The sequence below is a fragment of the Equus przewalskii genome, chromosome 5 (assembly GCF_037783145.1).
Source record: "Equus przewalskii isolate Varuska chromosome 5, EquPr2, whole genome shotgun sequence".
NCBI classification, from domain to species: domain Eukaryota; kingdom Metazoa; phylum Chordata; class Mammalia; order Perissodactyla; family Equidae; genus Equus; species Equus przewalskii.
Genome location: NC_091835.1, coordinates 63,562,214 through 63,580,126, shown reverse-complemented (window position 1 = coordinate 63,580,126; position 17,913 = coordinate 63,562,214). Strand labels below are relative to the sequence as shown.

At 37.2% G+C, this 17,913-nt stretch overlaps 1 protein-coding gene across 12 annotated transcripts in view; it reads right to left on the bottom strand.

Annotated features, from left to right (window-relative positions):
* The window catches only part of TMEM117 (transmembrane protein 117), a 430,180-nt gene that overhangs the window by 197,320 nt on the left and 214,947 nt on the right, over positions 1 to 17,913 (bottom strand). For 9 of the 12 annotated variants that reach the window (XM_070621090.1, XM_070621100.1, XM_070621089.1 and 6 more), the window contains one exon: positions 3,954 to 4,053. The exons of the other annotated variants lie outside the window; for them this stretch is intronic. In XM_070621090.1, coding sequence (XP_070477191.1) covers positions 3,954 to 4,053 — 100 coding nt within the window. The remainder of the gene's footprint in view (positions 1 to 3,953; positions 4,054 to 17,913) is intronic. 12 annotated transcript variants of the gene reach the window in all.

The following is a 17,913-nucleotide window of genomic DNA, read 5'->3' as shown; positions in this document are numbered from 1 at the left end:
AATAATTAAGCAAATTTTAAAATTTTATTTCTTGTTTTAATCTGACTAGAAAGGTTACATTTTATCAGTCCAAAAGTATTTCCACATGAAGGTATTGACTAAGCTTGTCTGGCTCTAATGGAACACCCAGTGCCAAGAAGAAGAAAAAAAATCTGTTAAAATCACACACAGTTTTAAAAACATATGGTCACTATAAAAACCTGAAATAAAGGTAAAGTCAATTGGCAAACAACTACTAAATTGTTTTATGTGTGTGTGACAGTGCTTCACGGTGGAAGCTTTGCTAGTAATGGCACATATATGCACACACCCACAGACAATTCTAGGAAAAATATGTCAAGGCCAACCAAGGTCCTGTGACTATTGGGAGTTAAACACATAGTATATGGTTTTGTGATGACGATGCTTTAGGGCGACTTTAGTGTTTACCATTAGAATTGTCTTCTTTAGATCATGGCTCAACTTTACTCCATTTGCATCATTCCCTGTTGCCCCCCCCCCACCCCCACCCACCCAGCCACGAACCGCCAACCTGTCTGATGCCCCTATCACTATCCTGAGCCATATACCATTTACCATATACATTTACCAGTAAGTGAAAGCCACTAGAGCAGGAGGAAGTAGGGCTGGGGAAAGGGGATGGTTAGGTATAGACAGACAGGAAGAGATTTTTCCCCCTGGTATTAAAGGAGAGGCAAGCAAATGCCATCACGATGTCCTCAGAATCCCCTGCCACCTTAGAAGTGAGCAGAGGCTGGGACCTTTGTTTCCCAAAGAGGGGATGGTAAAACTGGGCAATGTGCTGTGGGACTGGCAGACCCCCCTCAGCTCCTTGCTTTATGGCACAGAGTGTGGACAAACATGTGGCCACATGGCAATGATGTCGCATGAGTCACCCAGCATTTCTGTTTTGTGCATGTCTCCAAGACAGCGCCTCTCTGCTCCTATCAACATAAAGGGCCAGCTCAATGCTGAATTATATCATTTGTCACTTTATGTATATCTTTTATATTAATTTTTTTAAAAATCTATTTGACAAAAAAATTAGTAACTTCAACCCTGACTTATACATTTTTTTTGTATTCTGCACAAGGCACACCACAGATCCAGGAAAAGTCAGGACTGCTTAGGAAACTGAACCCAGTAGAGCTGGATGTTCAGTAGGGTAAGAATCAAAGATATTTGTCAGATGGGCTGATATCAGCCTTGCCTGTGGATCACATCAGTCCTAGTGTGCCTTTTAAAACCATGGAAAAGTTCTGAATTATTTCCATAACAGAAAAATCCTCCATTTCAGAAATACATTAAAAGGCACACTTCTATTGGAAATGTAAATAGTCACTTGCTTTTCCATGATAGTCACCTTTATCATTGATATTCACTTCCTGATGAGAATTCTACAGACAAATGAAGGTCAAAGCTACCTTAGGCTCCTCTCATGAGGAAAACGATTACTTTTTAAAATGTTATCAATGCACACATATGTAGACATATAAATATTTATATGGAAACTTACCGCCTAGTCAGTGAATAGAAATGGGAATAGAAATGATGTGCTCTAGGAATCCACCGTGTGTGACTGTACTTTCAAATCAGGAGAGTACTGTGTTTCTTTTGCCATTTCTAGCCCAGTGTCTGATGGGGAAAGGTCAATATTTCATATAACACAAGGGAAAGGGACTTTAGTTTCTCCCCCAGTATACAGACAGGAAAAGAACAGAGGCCCCAGAAGGTTAAGTGACTTAAGATGTTGCTAGGTTAAACCTGTAACATAGTTTTCTTGACTCTCAATCCAGTTGTATTTCTGTGGTGCTGGCAGTATTGACTGGAGAATTAATCTATGGTATAGGAAAAGGCAAAAAGTTACCAGGTTAGCTAGTAAAAATAGAAGGCATTACAGTAGTAAATTTAGGAGAAACTATGAAACCAGTAAATAGGGGCAGAGCTATATATGGCCCAGGAAATACTATCTTGAGGGAAAGTCTGGGAAGGAGTTGGATGGAAGAGGATCACAAATAATGATGTCATCATGGGAAAGAAAATGATTTATGTATCAAATGGCTGACTTAAGCCTGCAAACTCCAGAGTAAGCTCCTAGGTCTTGTTGGTCTGTCGCTTCTCCCCTGACTTTTATCAAGGTCAGTGTTTGATAGAAGTCAAGAAGCAAGGTACCATATACTCTTAGTCTATTCTAGCATTGGCAATTGCAAGGAAACTCCAGACGCTCTGGACCCCAGCTTCAGATAAGGTGGGATGCTCATGCTCCTGGGGCTCCATAAAAGGGTTAGGGATTCTAGGAAGTCTGACCTGCCCTTCCATCACTTCAAAGGACTGGGTCTAGCCAAGAGGATGAGGGTCCAAAAACATGAACAACAACAATAAAGCACTTGTGTCTAGCACACACTGCAGCATTTTATGTCCTGTTATGGGGCCACACATTAAATCTTTAACAGAAAACCTGCAACACCGGTAGGAACTATTAATCTCTTTTAAGAAATGCGCAAACTGAGGCTCACAGGATTGTCTATTATTTGTGGAAAGTCAAACCATAGGGGCAAGATTGGAGAATCCAAATTTCTGAACTTAATCCACTTCTTTTCCATTTTATTAAGCAGATTCACCATAAAATGGAGTGAAAAATCACAATCCATAATTAATGTAGAAATTTTTCAAAAGGTATCACCTCAAATTTCAGGGAAATTACGTGTTTAAATTTCATATAGTTCCTTCTAAATAGATTTCCCAATGGAAATAGAAACTTTTGACATGGGGCAGCCTGGACTCAATGTCTGGCTTATTCTAATGGCTATTTCCAGTGATTATAAATAAAATAAATCACTTTTCAAATTTAATTTTCAAATTTTAAAATTAATGGAATGGGATGCCTCTGATAATTTGTGCTATTAACATTCTAAAATTGAACAGAGGTGGGAGGAGGCTCCAAAACAGGCTATACAAACTCTTTTATGGCTACTTGACACCCTCGCAGGATAATCACAGTAGTAGCAGTTAAGATATTATTGCTTCATGCTCCTTGAAGACACCTGTTCTAGGTAAGAAGCCAAGCTATCAGTAGAAATGGCAGTAACTGTTGTGGCAATATACCTGTGGTCTCCAGGGCACACGTGTAGGGGCCAGTCCCTGCCAAGCCTTGTTTAGGTCGAGCATCATCTTTCCTTTGGTAGGTCTCCTCCTTTTCAAGCGAATGGATGAATAAAGCTAATGAGGATTAACTGCACTTCTGAAAGGTGTCAGCGAAGGTTAGAAGGTTCCATTTGTATGAGAGTTATACTCTGCACTCTGAGATTCTCCTATAAACCTATAGGACCTAGAGCCTTTTAGCTACATACTGCATTTAATTAACCCAATGGCAAAAACCAGAAGTTACTGTCTTGAGAGATGAGCTCAGCATGAAATATGGTTTGTATACTTATTGCAGGCTTATAATAAAAAAGACTAATAATGAACAAAGAGATTAAAACAGACAACTTTCTTAGTTACCATTAAGTTAATAGGTTCAAATGTAGAAGACTATATTAAAAGCCTTTAAAGAATGTTTCAGATGGTCTTCTGAGACACGCCAGACAACATTCCTTACCTGAAGACTACACATGAAGAAAACATTCCATTAATTTTATGAATGTGTATATGTTTGTATGTCCATACATCCACAAATATATACATATGTATATGTACATACACATATATAGATATATATGTATTTTATAAATGAATATATCCCAGTGGACAGTCATCATTAATATTATAAATGCATTTTTTCCTGAGGTAAACAGATACTGTATATAATCTCTGGATTTATCTATGCTCATGAATTTGTTCCACTCGAAAGAGAGGTACTATTTTGTGCTAAACCATCAAAAGCGGTGTCTATCCAACATTATGAATAAGTCTTCCATCTGATGTTTGAAATGGGTGAAGTTAAAATTTCTTACCATCCAAGCTGTGACAAAGTCCCCCATCCAGGTCCCTACCGCAGCTAATTTCATGAAACTTTCATTTCGGATGCCCATATAGTCTGTAATGATATATGCTCTGTGGAAACAAAGACACAAGACATTGCCCAGACTCAGAGAGCCATATAGTCAAAGCTTTCTGATTCAGCAACCCGCAAAGGGACTTCTCCCCCTTTCAACAAGCTTTCTTGCTTTTGTCTCATCTCATATGCTTACAAATCTGAAAGGCTAGGAAGAGCTCTGAGGGTGTCTGGGTCAGTTCCAATGAGATTTGAAGACTGATTGTGGCTATACCAATTACGATGTGCATTTCATTTTTGAGCTGTAAGACTGACAACAGCTTTTGGAAAATCAAACAGAAATACTCAGCAAAGGCATCATTTCATGCTCACTCAAGTATGAGGAGAGCAAAAACAATTCCTGAATTAGAGTAACTTGAAAGGGAAGAGAAGAGCTCACTTTCCCTTAGTTCTGTCAAGTCAGAACTATTGAAAGGGACTAGCCTTAGATATAATATCATACTTGAATAATGTTCAGAATAATGTTGATTTGAGAAAATTTCCACGAGATGAAGCAATGGAACATTTGATTCAAACATATGTGGTTTAAATTATTATTTAAACACAATAACCAGAAGATTTAATTTCACTAAACACAAGTAACAAGGCCACGCTTATTGTTTAAGAATTTTCATTTCCATTTTCTCATCTGATATTCAAAAAAATCCTAAGCATTATTTTCCCATTTCCCAACTTCTCTGAGAAAGCTGGGACACAAGGAGATCACTTAACTTGACCAATCAATGCCACATAAGTAATGAATGGTAGTTAGAAATCAAATTTCTCTTTCTCTCTCTCGTCTTTTTAATTCTGTTTTTTCACTGAGATCTTTCTTTTTACTTTAGATTTTGTTCCTTTTCTTAAACATGATAATACTTGTACAGTTTATAGTATTAATTAAACTTGATTCTTCTTAGATTAACTTTAAAATAACATATAGTAGAGAACAGTATGTTTGTTATTTATCTACTTAAACTATGAAGAAGCACTTTTTGAAGTCACGAGAAGTAAAACATCTCCAATTCAGTTTTTTTTTTTCTGGAGTTATTCCAGACAGTTTTCTTATCCATAAAATAAACAGATATTTAGCTTTATTTAAAAACAAAAGCAAAGTTATAAACTCTTAAAACAACTCTTGTTCCACACACTTCATTTACCTACCTTTGAGAGTCTATGTAAATATCTTAAGGTCATACCTCAAAATTCTGGGTCTCTAATTCCACAGGTTTCCATAACAGCCCCAAAATTTGTAGCTACCATAAATTGCATGCTTACAATGCACCAGAGATTGTTATTAGCCCTTTAAATACAGTGTCTCCATCAACTTTCATATCAGTACAACAAAATGTATTATTATTTCTGTTTTCCGGAGGTTGAACTGAGGCTTTAGAGAATTTTTGCAACATTCTCAAGGTCAAGCATCTAGTAAATGAACAAGATTTGAAGCTAAATTTGATTGACTCCAGAATCTAGGCACATAAGCACCATACCATACCTTCTTCGTACAAGTGTGAGTGGAGATATAAAAAACACAAGGAATATCCACTCTGTTCCCCAGTGTTTTAGTAGGCAATGAAGATCAAGACTTATTTCCTCTGAGGGTAATTCATAACAAGAAGTCAAGAGTAGCACCCAGAAGCTGCAGCTCCCCAGAACTACCACCAAATCTTGGACCCTCATTGAGTTGACCAATCTAAGCAGACTCTACTGGAAGCCCCCAAGGTAACTCGGACAGCTTGGCATGTCTCCACTATTGTTCAACAGTTCTTGGGCAGTGAACTCAGTGTACTATAGAGTATTAGCTCTGGTAGTTGTCCAGCTCTTTCAATGACACCTATTTTGAAGAATGTGCTCAATGCCACATCCCTACCTGTCCACTTTGCCAATTAGTTCTAGAATACATTGGGTTGGGGGGGTGGGAATTTCAAGGTACATTTCTTGTGGTTGCATAGAGGTATGCAAGAGAAGGCATCAGTTTTTTATTTCAGCGCCTAAACATAGGGATCAGATGGATAAGCTTGCAATAGATCAATGATCCAGCCAAGAATAACTAAAACAAATCTAAATAAAATATAAAAATTACCCCCAAGATCTGTTTAAAGGTATCTGAGAGCTGATGAAGCAATGAGGACTAGAAAAACCAAGATGCCAGATTGGAGAGAACTGTGGAAGGGTTAGCTATATTTTTCTCAAGGGACATCTGCTGATTCGACATGCAAGGCAAGAGGGTAACAATCTGGGCTTTGCCTGGGCAGATGGCTGTCTCAGTGGGTTGGAGAGACAACATTAGAAACTTAAGGAGCCAAGACCCTTGTGAGAAAGGAGGTCTCCAGAAGAGAGCATGATACACAGCTGGTTTTCCTTTCAAGACATTTGCCACATTACAAACTTGTTCAGGGAAGAGGCTAAGAGGCTAAGCAGAAAGTCTCTGAAAAGCATAACAGAGGTTGGCAACTTTATCATACTGAGGAGACTATTATAGTTCATGACCTGCCAGAGGGAATGGCCCAAGAGAATACACTGAGCTATGGAGGGCTGGACAAAACCAGAGATGGATGAGTCCTTGATGAGACTGTAAATCAGTCTTTACCCAGTCCATTCTAAGACTGGATGAAGGTGATCAGCTCCTACTTTTTCCACCTAACAGAGGAAAGAGTGAACCTTCTCCAGAAGAATAAAATATTATCTAAATACTCTACACATTTTTATACATAACATTCATCACTCATTCAAAAATTACTAGGATGTCAAGAAACAGGACCATATCACTGAAAATGAAGAGAGAATACAATATTTAAAACTAGATAATAGGTTCCAGAGGACAGGGAGATATTTTGGCTATTCTTTTCACTGTCAATTCCCCAGCACCCAGAGCACAGCCTGTATAGAGTAAGTGATGAACAAACATTTGCTTGATGTATGAATGAATGAAGTAACCCAAATTATTTTTATTTATTTCTGTATGGCATGGGTAGACCTATGTATGTTAAACCCAAGAAACAGGAATAAAATGAGATTGAATCATGAAGAACTTTTCCACAGAGGAAGACATTAAATATGTTTTTAAATCGTTTTCTGTGTTCACTTTATTACTCCAACTACATTAGTATCTCTTTGGCTGCAAGATAGCTGTCCTGCACACATCTAGAATGATATATCTGCACAAAATAAAGAAATGTCCCTCCTCTGTGGCTATAGGCACATGGTAAGTACTGGATGCTATGATAACAATGCACATGAGATAGCAAAGATAATTTACAAAATAATTAATATATTTAAAAGTGAAGAGTGATATGTAAAAGTTAGTAGTTGTTGTTGCTTTGGACAAATATAAAGAAGAATGACAAATAGGCAGATCTGTTATAAAACTTTTCAACTACTAGCTCATTGATTTGCATGTCCATTAACATTTAACAATATTTCCTGCTCCGGTTGCGAAGGAAGGAATGTGCATACATTTTTATCAGCAATTTTAGCCAGCTGCAATCTCACATTGGACTCTAAAAAAGTAAAGCTGTGAAGCTTTATACTGAACAGTTTTGGGGAGTGAGTGATTCAGAATTAAATTTTATTTGCTAGGAGGCACTATTAAAGTTTTATTTTTGTTTAGAGTTTTAGCTAATTATTTTAACTATTCATACATAATTTGTTTGTTTTGTTTTGCGCTTTAGCTGGTTATTTCCACTATGCATAGATCTAGAAAGTCCTGCAGTTCTACCAGCCTTCGAGGTAAATATTGATCATTGATATTTTCTTCAAAGACTTTAAATGAATTTCTTTTCAGGCCATAACTTCGGTTTTTATTTTTTCTGGAGATTTCAAGCTTTGGTGTCAAATCCATAACAAATGTGTGGAAACTTCAATAAACAGGATTTTGGAAAGTTTCATAATTATCATAACAGCCTGAAAACATAAGCTACCAAGACTATCATACCTAGTGAAACCTATGTGCTAAATGGCCCTAAACCAAACAGATTCTAACATGGGCTAAATAGTCAATAAAACTATAATAAATTGGTCTTACAGGTGAGAGTCTTCATGAGCAGCAACGAAAATTCCCGTTCATTTCAGTCTATTACTTATATATAAGTGGATGCAGTCAATGCCAGGTGATTTAGGAGTTGAGTCTCTGAAAGTTTAACAGGAGGCAGTAAACATAGATCATCGAACCAATATGGATCCATGCTTCACTGAAGATCCATCTGTGGCCAGCTGGATTCATAATGTCACAGCTGCCTCTCGAAGGCATGTCTGGGCAACATAAACAAGATTGGGGGTTTCATATACAAGTAAATCATGGATAAGGAGTTGACTTACATGAGTACAGAGCTGCATTAAACACAGTGAAACTAAAGCAAAAACTCTTAAGTATTCTTACAACATCGAGGTGAAAATTTGTCACTGTGAAACACCAAAAATTAAACCTAGATTTATCATATTAACATTTTCTCAATCTTTTTATGTTTATAATGAAATGACTAACAGCCTTTAATCCAGTCACTTAGTCCACTGTTATCCAAATAACCACATTTTAGTATTTTTGCTCAAAACTCCTAGTCCTTGACTATTAAAAGACTTTGATGGAGCTCAATACATTTCTTCCATGCAAGACCTAGGTATGAAGCTATGGAGCAAGGTCCTTTGGAATGTCAAAAATACTGCAGACAATCATTAGAAGTAGCCCAGAATGATTCAAATTGCATCTGGATTCAACAGTGCTGACAGATAAAATACCAACTCAAATTTCCCAACTTTAGCCATTCATCCCCTCTAATTCTTATAAGGGAGACATATATAAGAAGACTGTAGATGGACTTTTCATTGAACAAACCCACCCTGACGGTGAACACATCCACCACAAACAACTCTTCCTTTCATTCCTTGCCTGGCTTTAGCCTATTCACAGTGAAATGCATTTGTATTGGATGCAGAAACCTTAGTATAATATCAGTTTCTCTGTCTCCTTTACTCTCAACATTTGATTAATCACTAAGGTTATTCTGAAAAGCTCTCAAATCTATGCTGTTCTTCTGTCATCACTGCTACCTATGTCTTAATTCTGTTCATAATCATCTCTAATCTGAATTAAACCAACAGCCTCTTATTTCCCTGGGACAGACTTCCTCTTATTATAGACTCTTTATTGCCACTATAGTGACTTTTGGGGAAGTAATATGATATAGTAGAGGAGCAGGAGTCCTGGAACCAGAAAGTACTGGCTTTGCAAACCACCTCCCAACTCTATGACCTGGGACAAATAATTTGGTAATCATCCATTCCCTTGTCTGTAGACTGGGGATAAAAATATCTTCACTTCACAAGAGTTTCATGAGAATTACATGAAATAAAATATGTAAGCTTCTGGCATGACTATTTCATAATAGGCATGAAAAAATGGTAAACCTTTGGCCTACTGGCTCCCATTTTCTAAAATAATATAGTGGTTCCCATTGTCACAGAATAAAACACAGATAAGAAGACCGTCCACTCTCTGCAAGCCATCTCCTTTTTTAGACTCATCTCCTTTCAGCTTACAGTCTCCGTTTTTCAGCCTCTCCTCCCCATCATGAAATCAATCTCACCAAACATTCCACCACTCTATGATGCATCTTAGCATCCTTATATGCAATGCTCTCTTTGTCTGGAATGCCATCCCCTTCTTTCTGGCCTGAGATTATTAACTCAACCTGTCCACTGAGAAATCTCCTGCCATTACCCCTAAAAGTAGTCCCTTCCCTGGCATTACTGTAACACTTTGCATATAGTTCTATGTTAAATAAATTTCCCAAAGTATTTTAATGATTTTTCTCACATTGCCTCCCTCTCCCGCCAGACTTAGTTCACCAAGGGTAAAGAACATATTTCCTTTGACTAGGCAGGTGAAATTCTCTGCCCAGTGTATACTATGACTTAAGAATGCAATAAATATTTAAATGAATTAAGTAGTCAATTGACTAATGTAAGAAGATTACTTAGATGATCTGACCCTGGGGCCAAACTAGGAAGAGGATAAAAGGATAAAAGATAAAAACACAGATTTGCAATATAAGATAAAAGAAAACATCAAAGACAAGTTTTGACCATGTAATTATGATGTTCTAACAAAGTCAGAATAGCATATCATTGTATCATTTTTATTACCTCTCTGGAATAAAAAGCTAGAGGCCAGAATATAATCGAACCCAAACGAAGAACACATCCTTGACTTTCTGCAATCACGTGCTGTAAATTTATTTAATTTGAATATAAGTTAGTTGATTACTAATTTAAAAAACTAAAATATTGTAAAGTCTCTGCAAGGTATTTACTGAATCTTAATGTTTTAAAAGAATCCTTTTACATGAGACTACGTATCAATACATAACTTTGTGCACCAATTTACTGGCACAAACAATACAAGAGCTATATAGTAAAATACATTTTTTTACCCATGTGAAAAAAGAAAGAAAATTTATTTCACTGCCCTTCAAATGGATACTGCCAAACTACATTTGTTGCTTGTCCTCTAAAGTAAAAATTTAGAAGTTTACAAGGTTACAAAACAATATAGCTTCAAAACTAATTTTAAAGCTACAGAATTTTTGTGGTTATACCCCAAATTTCTTTCTTAATAGAATTTTCTTTTTCCTCAACTTCAAACACTTCAAGTATACAAAATCTACCTGAATGCTCAAAATGGGCCTGTCTTCTACTTCTAACAAATTTAATAAACACAACCAAGACACTTCATGTATCTTTACTAAAGTCTTTGGAAAATAACAGAAAGGGCAAAATTTTAAAATCCTGAGCTTGTTGCTAAGAGAACCTCAATAAATCCCCAAGGGAATCCAGAGCCACAAATTACCTAAAATTAATTTCATATCTAATTTAACCACATTTTAGTGTTAAATAACATTCAATGTGTTTATAACTATCTGGATAAAATATATCTGAATTGTCAAAGTGAATTGCCAGCTGAGCCAGAATGACATTAATTAATTTATCCTGCATAATGATGCTGTCTTCCAAACTAATTAGAAAGGCATAAAATAACTTATAGATCTGCTAAGATTGTGCTGCGGCTCAAAGGAGGACAAAAAGCAAGTTCGATTTTAATGGGTGTGTGTCAGTGAAGGTAAGTGTTTACGGCTATTAAAAGGTCAAAATAGATGAGAAATAATGACATGAAAACACTGGGACATAAATACAATAATTAACTTTTGACAGAAACTATAATTCTTTTCACTGTGTGTAATAAAATAAACATGAAAAATGAGACTTTCTACAAAACTTTCCAATTCAAAGCATAATTGCTTCGTGATAATGTGATAATTATTCCTTCTTTCCTCTTCCCCCTCCTTCCCCTTCTCCTCCTTCTTCTCCTCATCCTTCTCCACGTTTTGGATACAAATTCAATCACCTCTTATTCCCTTCCCCATGGCTACCCAACGCTATTTCCCAATCATTTATTCCCTAGTCTTGATGGAGAAATTTTGGACTCCAGAGATGAGAAGGAGGAAGGGGTTTATTTTTGGATCCACGAACCTTTCTTGCAGCATGTGAATTTATATTAGATAAGCATCTATTTTATGTAATATTCATTTACTCATTAAACAAATAATTACTGATGTCTCACTATATGCTAGAGCATGGGCCTGACACTTGTAAACTCTTAAGTTTCCAAGGGAAAGGAAATAGCACCCTGAGTTAGTTGTCACTTACTGGATTATCACTCAGCATCTCTTGTCTAGTCATTTCCTCCCTCCTATATCACCCTTCCCCATTGTGAGGGTGAAGCTTATGGAGTAAGCTTATGGACACAGGCATACAATAATAACCAACCCTGCTGCGAGCCTATTTTTTCCTTTTCTGGTAATTTAGAACCAAGACTCAAAGAGAGAAAGAAGGAAATCTCTTTCCAGGAGGTTGGATGAAAAACAACCCAGTGATTATTGGTGATCACATTCAATTCCCTGTGAACTGGGGAACCAAGTCTGCAGCAAGAGAGAAGGTGAGAGAGAGAGAGAGAGAGAGATTGAGAGGGGGCAGAGAGACAGAGACAGAGACAGAGAGAGGATCAAGGCAGGCTGACTCACGCCAAGGAGAGAAGAAAGATAGGAAAGAAAGATTGGTGGTGTGGGAGTCTAATTCCAATGCCTTTGGAGACCTGCATTCCTGCATTTTGGATTCCATGGGTTAATTACTGGTAATTTCTAATAATTACTGCCCCCCATCTTTGCTCTTAAGCTAATTTGACTGAGCTTCTGTTAGTTGCAATGACAAGAGTTGTAATCATTCACCAAGGAAAAATTTTAGAGCCTAAAAATGTGGTTCATCTGTACAGTTTTAACAATCCTTTAATTCTTTTTAGAAAGGAATGCTATTAAACTGGCTACAAGAAACGAGTCACTAGTTTGGCTGATAGACTGAGGGTGGTTTTCAGATTACTCCTAGTAAGAACCAGGATAAATGTATTGTACCCACTCTGTATGACACTGCTCAGGACAATGGGGAGACTTTTGCTTACATCTTAATGTACTATTTACATATACCAATTTTGTAAGTGTGCTAAAGTTTGGAATAGCATTTCCCTCCTCAGCTAAAAAATATGCTTACATATTCTAGTTAAAGCCAATCTATTACAATGTGTCTCCATTTCTCAGATGTAGGGCACACGATGAGAGTGTGTCAAATGAGTGACAATAGTGGGGGAATATCTATGCATTTAATAGATAAAAAGCAAGATAAAGAGGTTATATCTCTTAGCTTGCTAGTCTAAAGGGAGCCTGGTTTTGAAATACAAAGTGTTGATAAAAGACAAAACAAACGTAGATAAAGTGTAACTTAGAGAGAGAGGAGGCTGCATTTCTGACAGATCAAAGACTTTTATAGGCCTGCTCCAAAACGTCAGAAGGTAACAAAAAGATCAGATTAAGCAGACATCACTTAGGGTAGACTCAAGAGCCAGAGAGTTTCACAGAAGCTTGGGAGGGAAGCCCTAGAATTGAGTTTGCCAATGATATGAGTAACTTGGGGTAGCTGATATAGGACTCAAACACTTTCCAGGTGTTAAATGCTACTGGGACGCTAAATAGCACACACCTTTCACCCTCAGCCATCTCTGGACTTGGACCTTGCATGTACAGAGCCAAACCCCTGGGGCATCGCTTTAGCCTAACAATGCCTAACTATTATCAAATACCCTTCAAATTAGAAGTGAGATCCTTCTTATTGCTCCATAAATTTGCTCTGCAATGTTACTAATTATATAGCTTCATTTGATTTAACAATAAAGAATTTCATGCTCTGTTTTTGCAATGCATGCTTCACAAGCTACACCACAGGAGTCTACAGCAAGAAAAAAAGGAAATAAAGCCACATTTCCGCCCACCTTGTGAGCATTTCCCCATCAACTTCATTCAATGAGCTTTCAGAGTGTTTTATTGTGTGCTGTTATAACTAGAACTTCTAGCTACCACAATGCTATTTTCTTCTTCTCTCATGCGCTGTAATGAAGTCCAGTTGGCACTGATGTCAAAGATGGTTCCAAAGATACCCTCTCTTCTCCTGATGTCCACCAAGTCCCTGCTACAGCTACTCACGTTGTCAGTGTGTGTGCCGAGGCCCAAGGGCACTGCTCTCTGTGCCAAGGGCAAAGACGACATCATCACAAACTCTATTATTGTAACCTCTGTGACCTTCACCAATTCTGAGATCAGTCACCTATACACCCACATTACCACACTGTGCTTGTGCCAGAGCATGCCAATAGCAACAGTGCTGCTGAAGGCTTACAGCCTCAAATACCCGCAGAGATTATGGAGAAATGCCTAACTTTAACTTTTACTTGCTCTTAAATAACAGCCTTCTACCTTTGGATTCAGGTGTGAATCCATGGGGCCAGGAATAAAATACGTCGAGATTTAGTCATAATTCCTTCCATTTCAACACTTGCCCGTTGTCCTTGAACCAGAGATCCTTGCTTCAATAACGTCTCAGAGGTTATTTTCCAGGCTCTTTGGTGCCATGTACAACAGCACTATAGAGGCAGGATTACAAGTAAACTTAGTGGAGTGAGAAAAGATGTTTCCCCTCCCAAAATCTACTGAAACGACAGTATAGGAATAAAAGAATAAACCTGCAGAGGAGAAGAGATGAAAGACAATGAGAAATTTTAATAAAATTTTTGGAAAGCAGATTGAGGAAGGGTGATGAGTATGGTTTCAGCTTTCTCTGCAGTATTAAATCCTTCTGGGGTGTGTTTTAAGGAGGGAGCTAGATTCTGCCTCCGAACCGCAACAATACCTGGGATGGGAGGCTCAGTATTTCTGAAGGTGAGAGAGAGGAAGGATGGAACCGAAAACAGGAGCTGGAAATCCCACATGATGAGCAATTAGACCACCAGGTACCCTCCTCCAGCCAATAAGACCAGGAAATGAGTATCACCCTACCCAGCTAGAGGGACGTCTGCTATCTGGAGAAAGTCAAGCCGAGAGTTAGATACTTTAGTGAAAATAAAAGCTGTGAAAATAGAAGATTTTTTATATTAAACTGAGTTCCATTACCCCCAATGCTATTTGTCTGGGTTGAAGATAGAAGTTTCATTTCAAAGAAAAATGATCAGCCCTGCCCTCCCCAAAAGGGTTATTACAATTGAGGGTCCCCCAGAGAAATAACCAAACGCCCATCAAGCACAACGCCCCTCCACCCAAGTCTTACTGGTCACAAGCCTGTCTATGCACAGAGACTTTTCAGGCATCTTTTTATTGCCTACTCTTAAAAATGAATAGACTTAAGATATCACTATATATTTGAGGAAAACCTCTAACAACAACAACAAAAAAGCTCAAAACCAAAGAAAATGAGGCACTCAGAGGAAACAGACAATGTAGAAATCAGAGAAAAAGCATAAGGATAGAATAAAGATATTTTTCAGACATGCAAAGTCAAAATTCAATTATATGCTGTTTATAAAAAGTACATCTAAAACTAAGGTTACATAAAAGTTGAATATAAATTAGTAGAAAAAGGCTAACAAAAAGATAAAATGCAAACAATAAGAAAAAGAAATTTGGTGTAGCCATAATATCAATTGTTAAAGGCAAAACATATTATAGATTAAGAGGAAACTTTGCTAATGACACAAGTTTCTACTCATCAGGAAAATATAATGCGCTCTCAAAATATAGAAATTAAAATAAATTGGCAATGGGGGCCGGCCCAGTGGCGCAGCGGTTAAGTTCGCACGTTCCGCTTTGGCGGCCCAGGGTTCGCTGGTTCAGATCCCGGGTGTGGACATGGCAGCACTTGGCAAGCCATGCTGTGGTAGGCATCCCACATAGAAAGTAGAGGAAGATGGTCATGGATGTTAGCTCAGGGCCAGTCTTCCTCAGCAAAGAGAGGAGGATTGGCAGCAGATGTTAGCTCAGGGCTAATCTTCCTCCAAAAATAAATAAATAAACAAATTGACAAAATGGTAAGAAAAAAACAGACAAATTCACACAGAAAATGTGAGATATCAATATATTTTTCTCACTAACCAATGAAACAAGCAGACAAAAAATTAGGAAGGACATAAAGGATTTGAATAAGAGGATTAACAAACTTTAATGGATATACATAGAATAACTCACCCCACAACTACAGAATACACAACAGAGAACATTTAGAAATACTGACCAAAACAAAGGCCGTAAAGCAACTCTCAAAAATTTTTAAAGGATTGACTCATACAGAGGATATTCTTTGACCACAATGTAACTAAACTGTAAATCAATAATGAAGAGATATCTTGACAATCTCTACATCTTTGGAAACCAGGAGATACATGTCCAAACAACAGAAATTGTGAGTCAAAACAGAAATCTCAGTGGGACAGAGAAAATATTTTGAACTGGATAATAATGAAAACATTGTGAAATACACTTAAAACCATGATTAAACTTTTAACACATTAGAAAAGAATGCTAAAAATTAATGAGCTAAGAATCCTTCTCAAGAAATTAGAGAATAGCAAAATAAGCCCAAAAAAGATAGAAATAATAATTTTTTTTTTGATGAAGCTTAGCCCTGAGCTAACATCTGCTACCAATCCTCCTCTTTTTTCTGAGGAAGACTGGCCCTGAGCTAACATTTGTGCCCATCTTCCTCCACTTTATATGTGTGATGCCTGCTACAGCATGGCTTGACAAGCTGTGTGTAGGTCTGCACCTGGGATCTGAACTGGCAAACCCCAGGCTGCCAAAGTGGAATGTGCGAACTTAACTGCTGTGCCACCAGGCTGGCCCCAGAAATAAGAAAAATTTTTAAAAATAGAATTTAGTTAAACAAGTAGTAAGAAAAAAGATGGAAACCTACAACAGAGAGAATGAACAAAGTTGGTCTTGCAAAAAGACACAAAATTGATCACTCTCTAGCAAGAATGATTAAAATATAAAGACAGAAGGCACAAACAACCAATGTCAGGAATGAAAAAGGGGCATTGCTACAGATCCCACAGAGATTAAACAGACAAGAATGCTTTTGAAGAAATTTAGATGACATCAACAAATTTCTAGAAAAACATTTTCAAATTACCAAAATGTACATAGGAATAAAAAAATAGATCTATAGCTATTCACAAAATTGAATTTATAACTAGAAACTTTGCCACAAGAAAATTCTAGGCCCAGATGTGCACAGGAGCACTGAGAGAAATGTGCAGGAATGTTTATAGCATCATTATTTATAATAGCCTGAAACTGGAAACAGCCCGAATGTCCATCAACAGAAGAACGGATAAATATATTACAGCAGACTCATACAATGGAGACTATTCAACAAGGAAAATGAACAAACTACCACTATACACAGCCTGGATGGATCCCAGAAACTGTTAAAGAAAATAAGCCAGACAAAAAAAGAGAACATATTGTATGATTACAAGTATATAAAGCTCAGAAACAGGAAAACTACAAGGATTAGGAAAGTATTATAAGTGATAAAACTATAAAGAAAAGCAAGAAAGTGAAGAGCATAAAAGTGAGATAGTCGAGGGAGGGAGAGTGAGGTTTATTATTAGGAGGGAGAGTCAGAGGGCTTCTGGGATGCTGGCAATGTTTCTTAGTTTTACATGAATAGTGATAAAGCGGGTAACATAGGTGTTCACTTAAAAATATTTTATAATAATTCACTTTGCAGCATTTAAGCTGTTTATATGTGTTTTATGTACTTTTGTATGGTATGTTATTTGTGCATTTTAAAAAATTATAAAAATAAATACCTATTATTATAGAAGAAGCTTAAGATATGGTAGCTATTACCGTCATTTTATAGGAGAAACACTGGGATAGCAGAAGATCAACATAGCTTTTGGGAGAAAACTATGTTTACGTTGGATTGCAGAGTGTCACAAAGGGACCTGGAGGAACAGCAGAAGATTCCTGAAGTGTGATCAAGCCTGTGTATGTTGGAACAGCGCAATTAGCAAAATATCCTAGCTAGAGCAAGGACAGGGTAACAGAATAATAAAAGAGGAAGCTGAAAATTAATGATGTAGTGAAGGGCACTGAGTACCCACAATGTAATTTAGCCCCTGTTTTAAAGCCTGTGAACAATTCACATTTGGAATTTAGATTGTTTGAATTTCTTCCATAAGGCACTGCATTTTAAACATCTTTCTGCTTGTTAACTAACCATGCTTCTTAGTATCTCTTAATGGAAAAATGATGATACAGCTTCATCAAAGGCAAGGGCTACCATTTTGACATACATAATGCCTGATAAGGTAGAGATTAAATCAAGTGCTATTTGAAAAGACCCATAAAAATTTATATCTGCTTCATTTATTTCAAGGGGTGAAGCAGAAAGTCACCTCGAAGCACTTGTTCTCTTGGTTCCATGAAGAATCACTTGGGTAATTT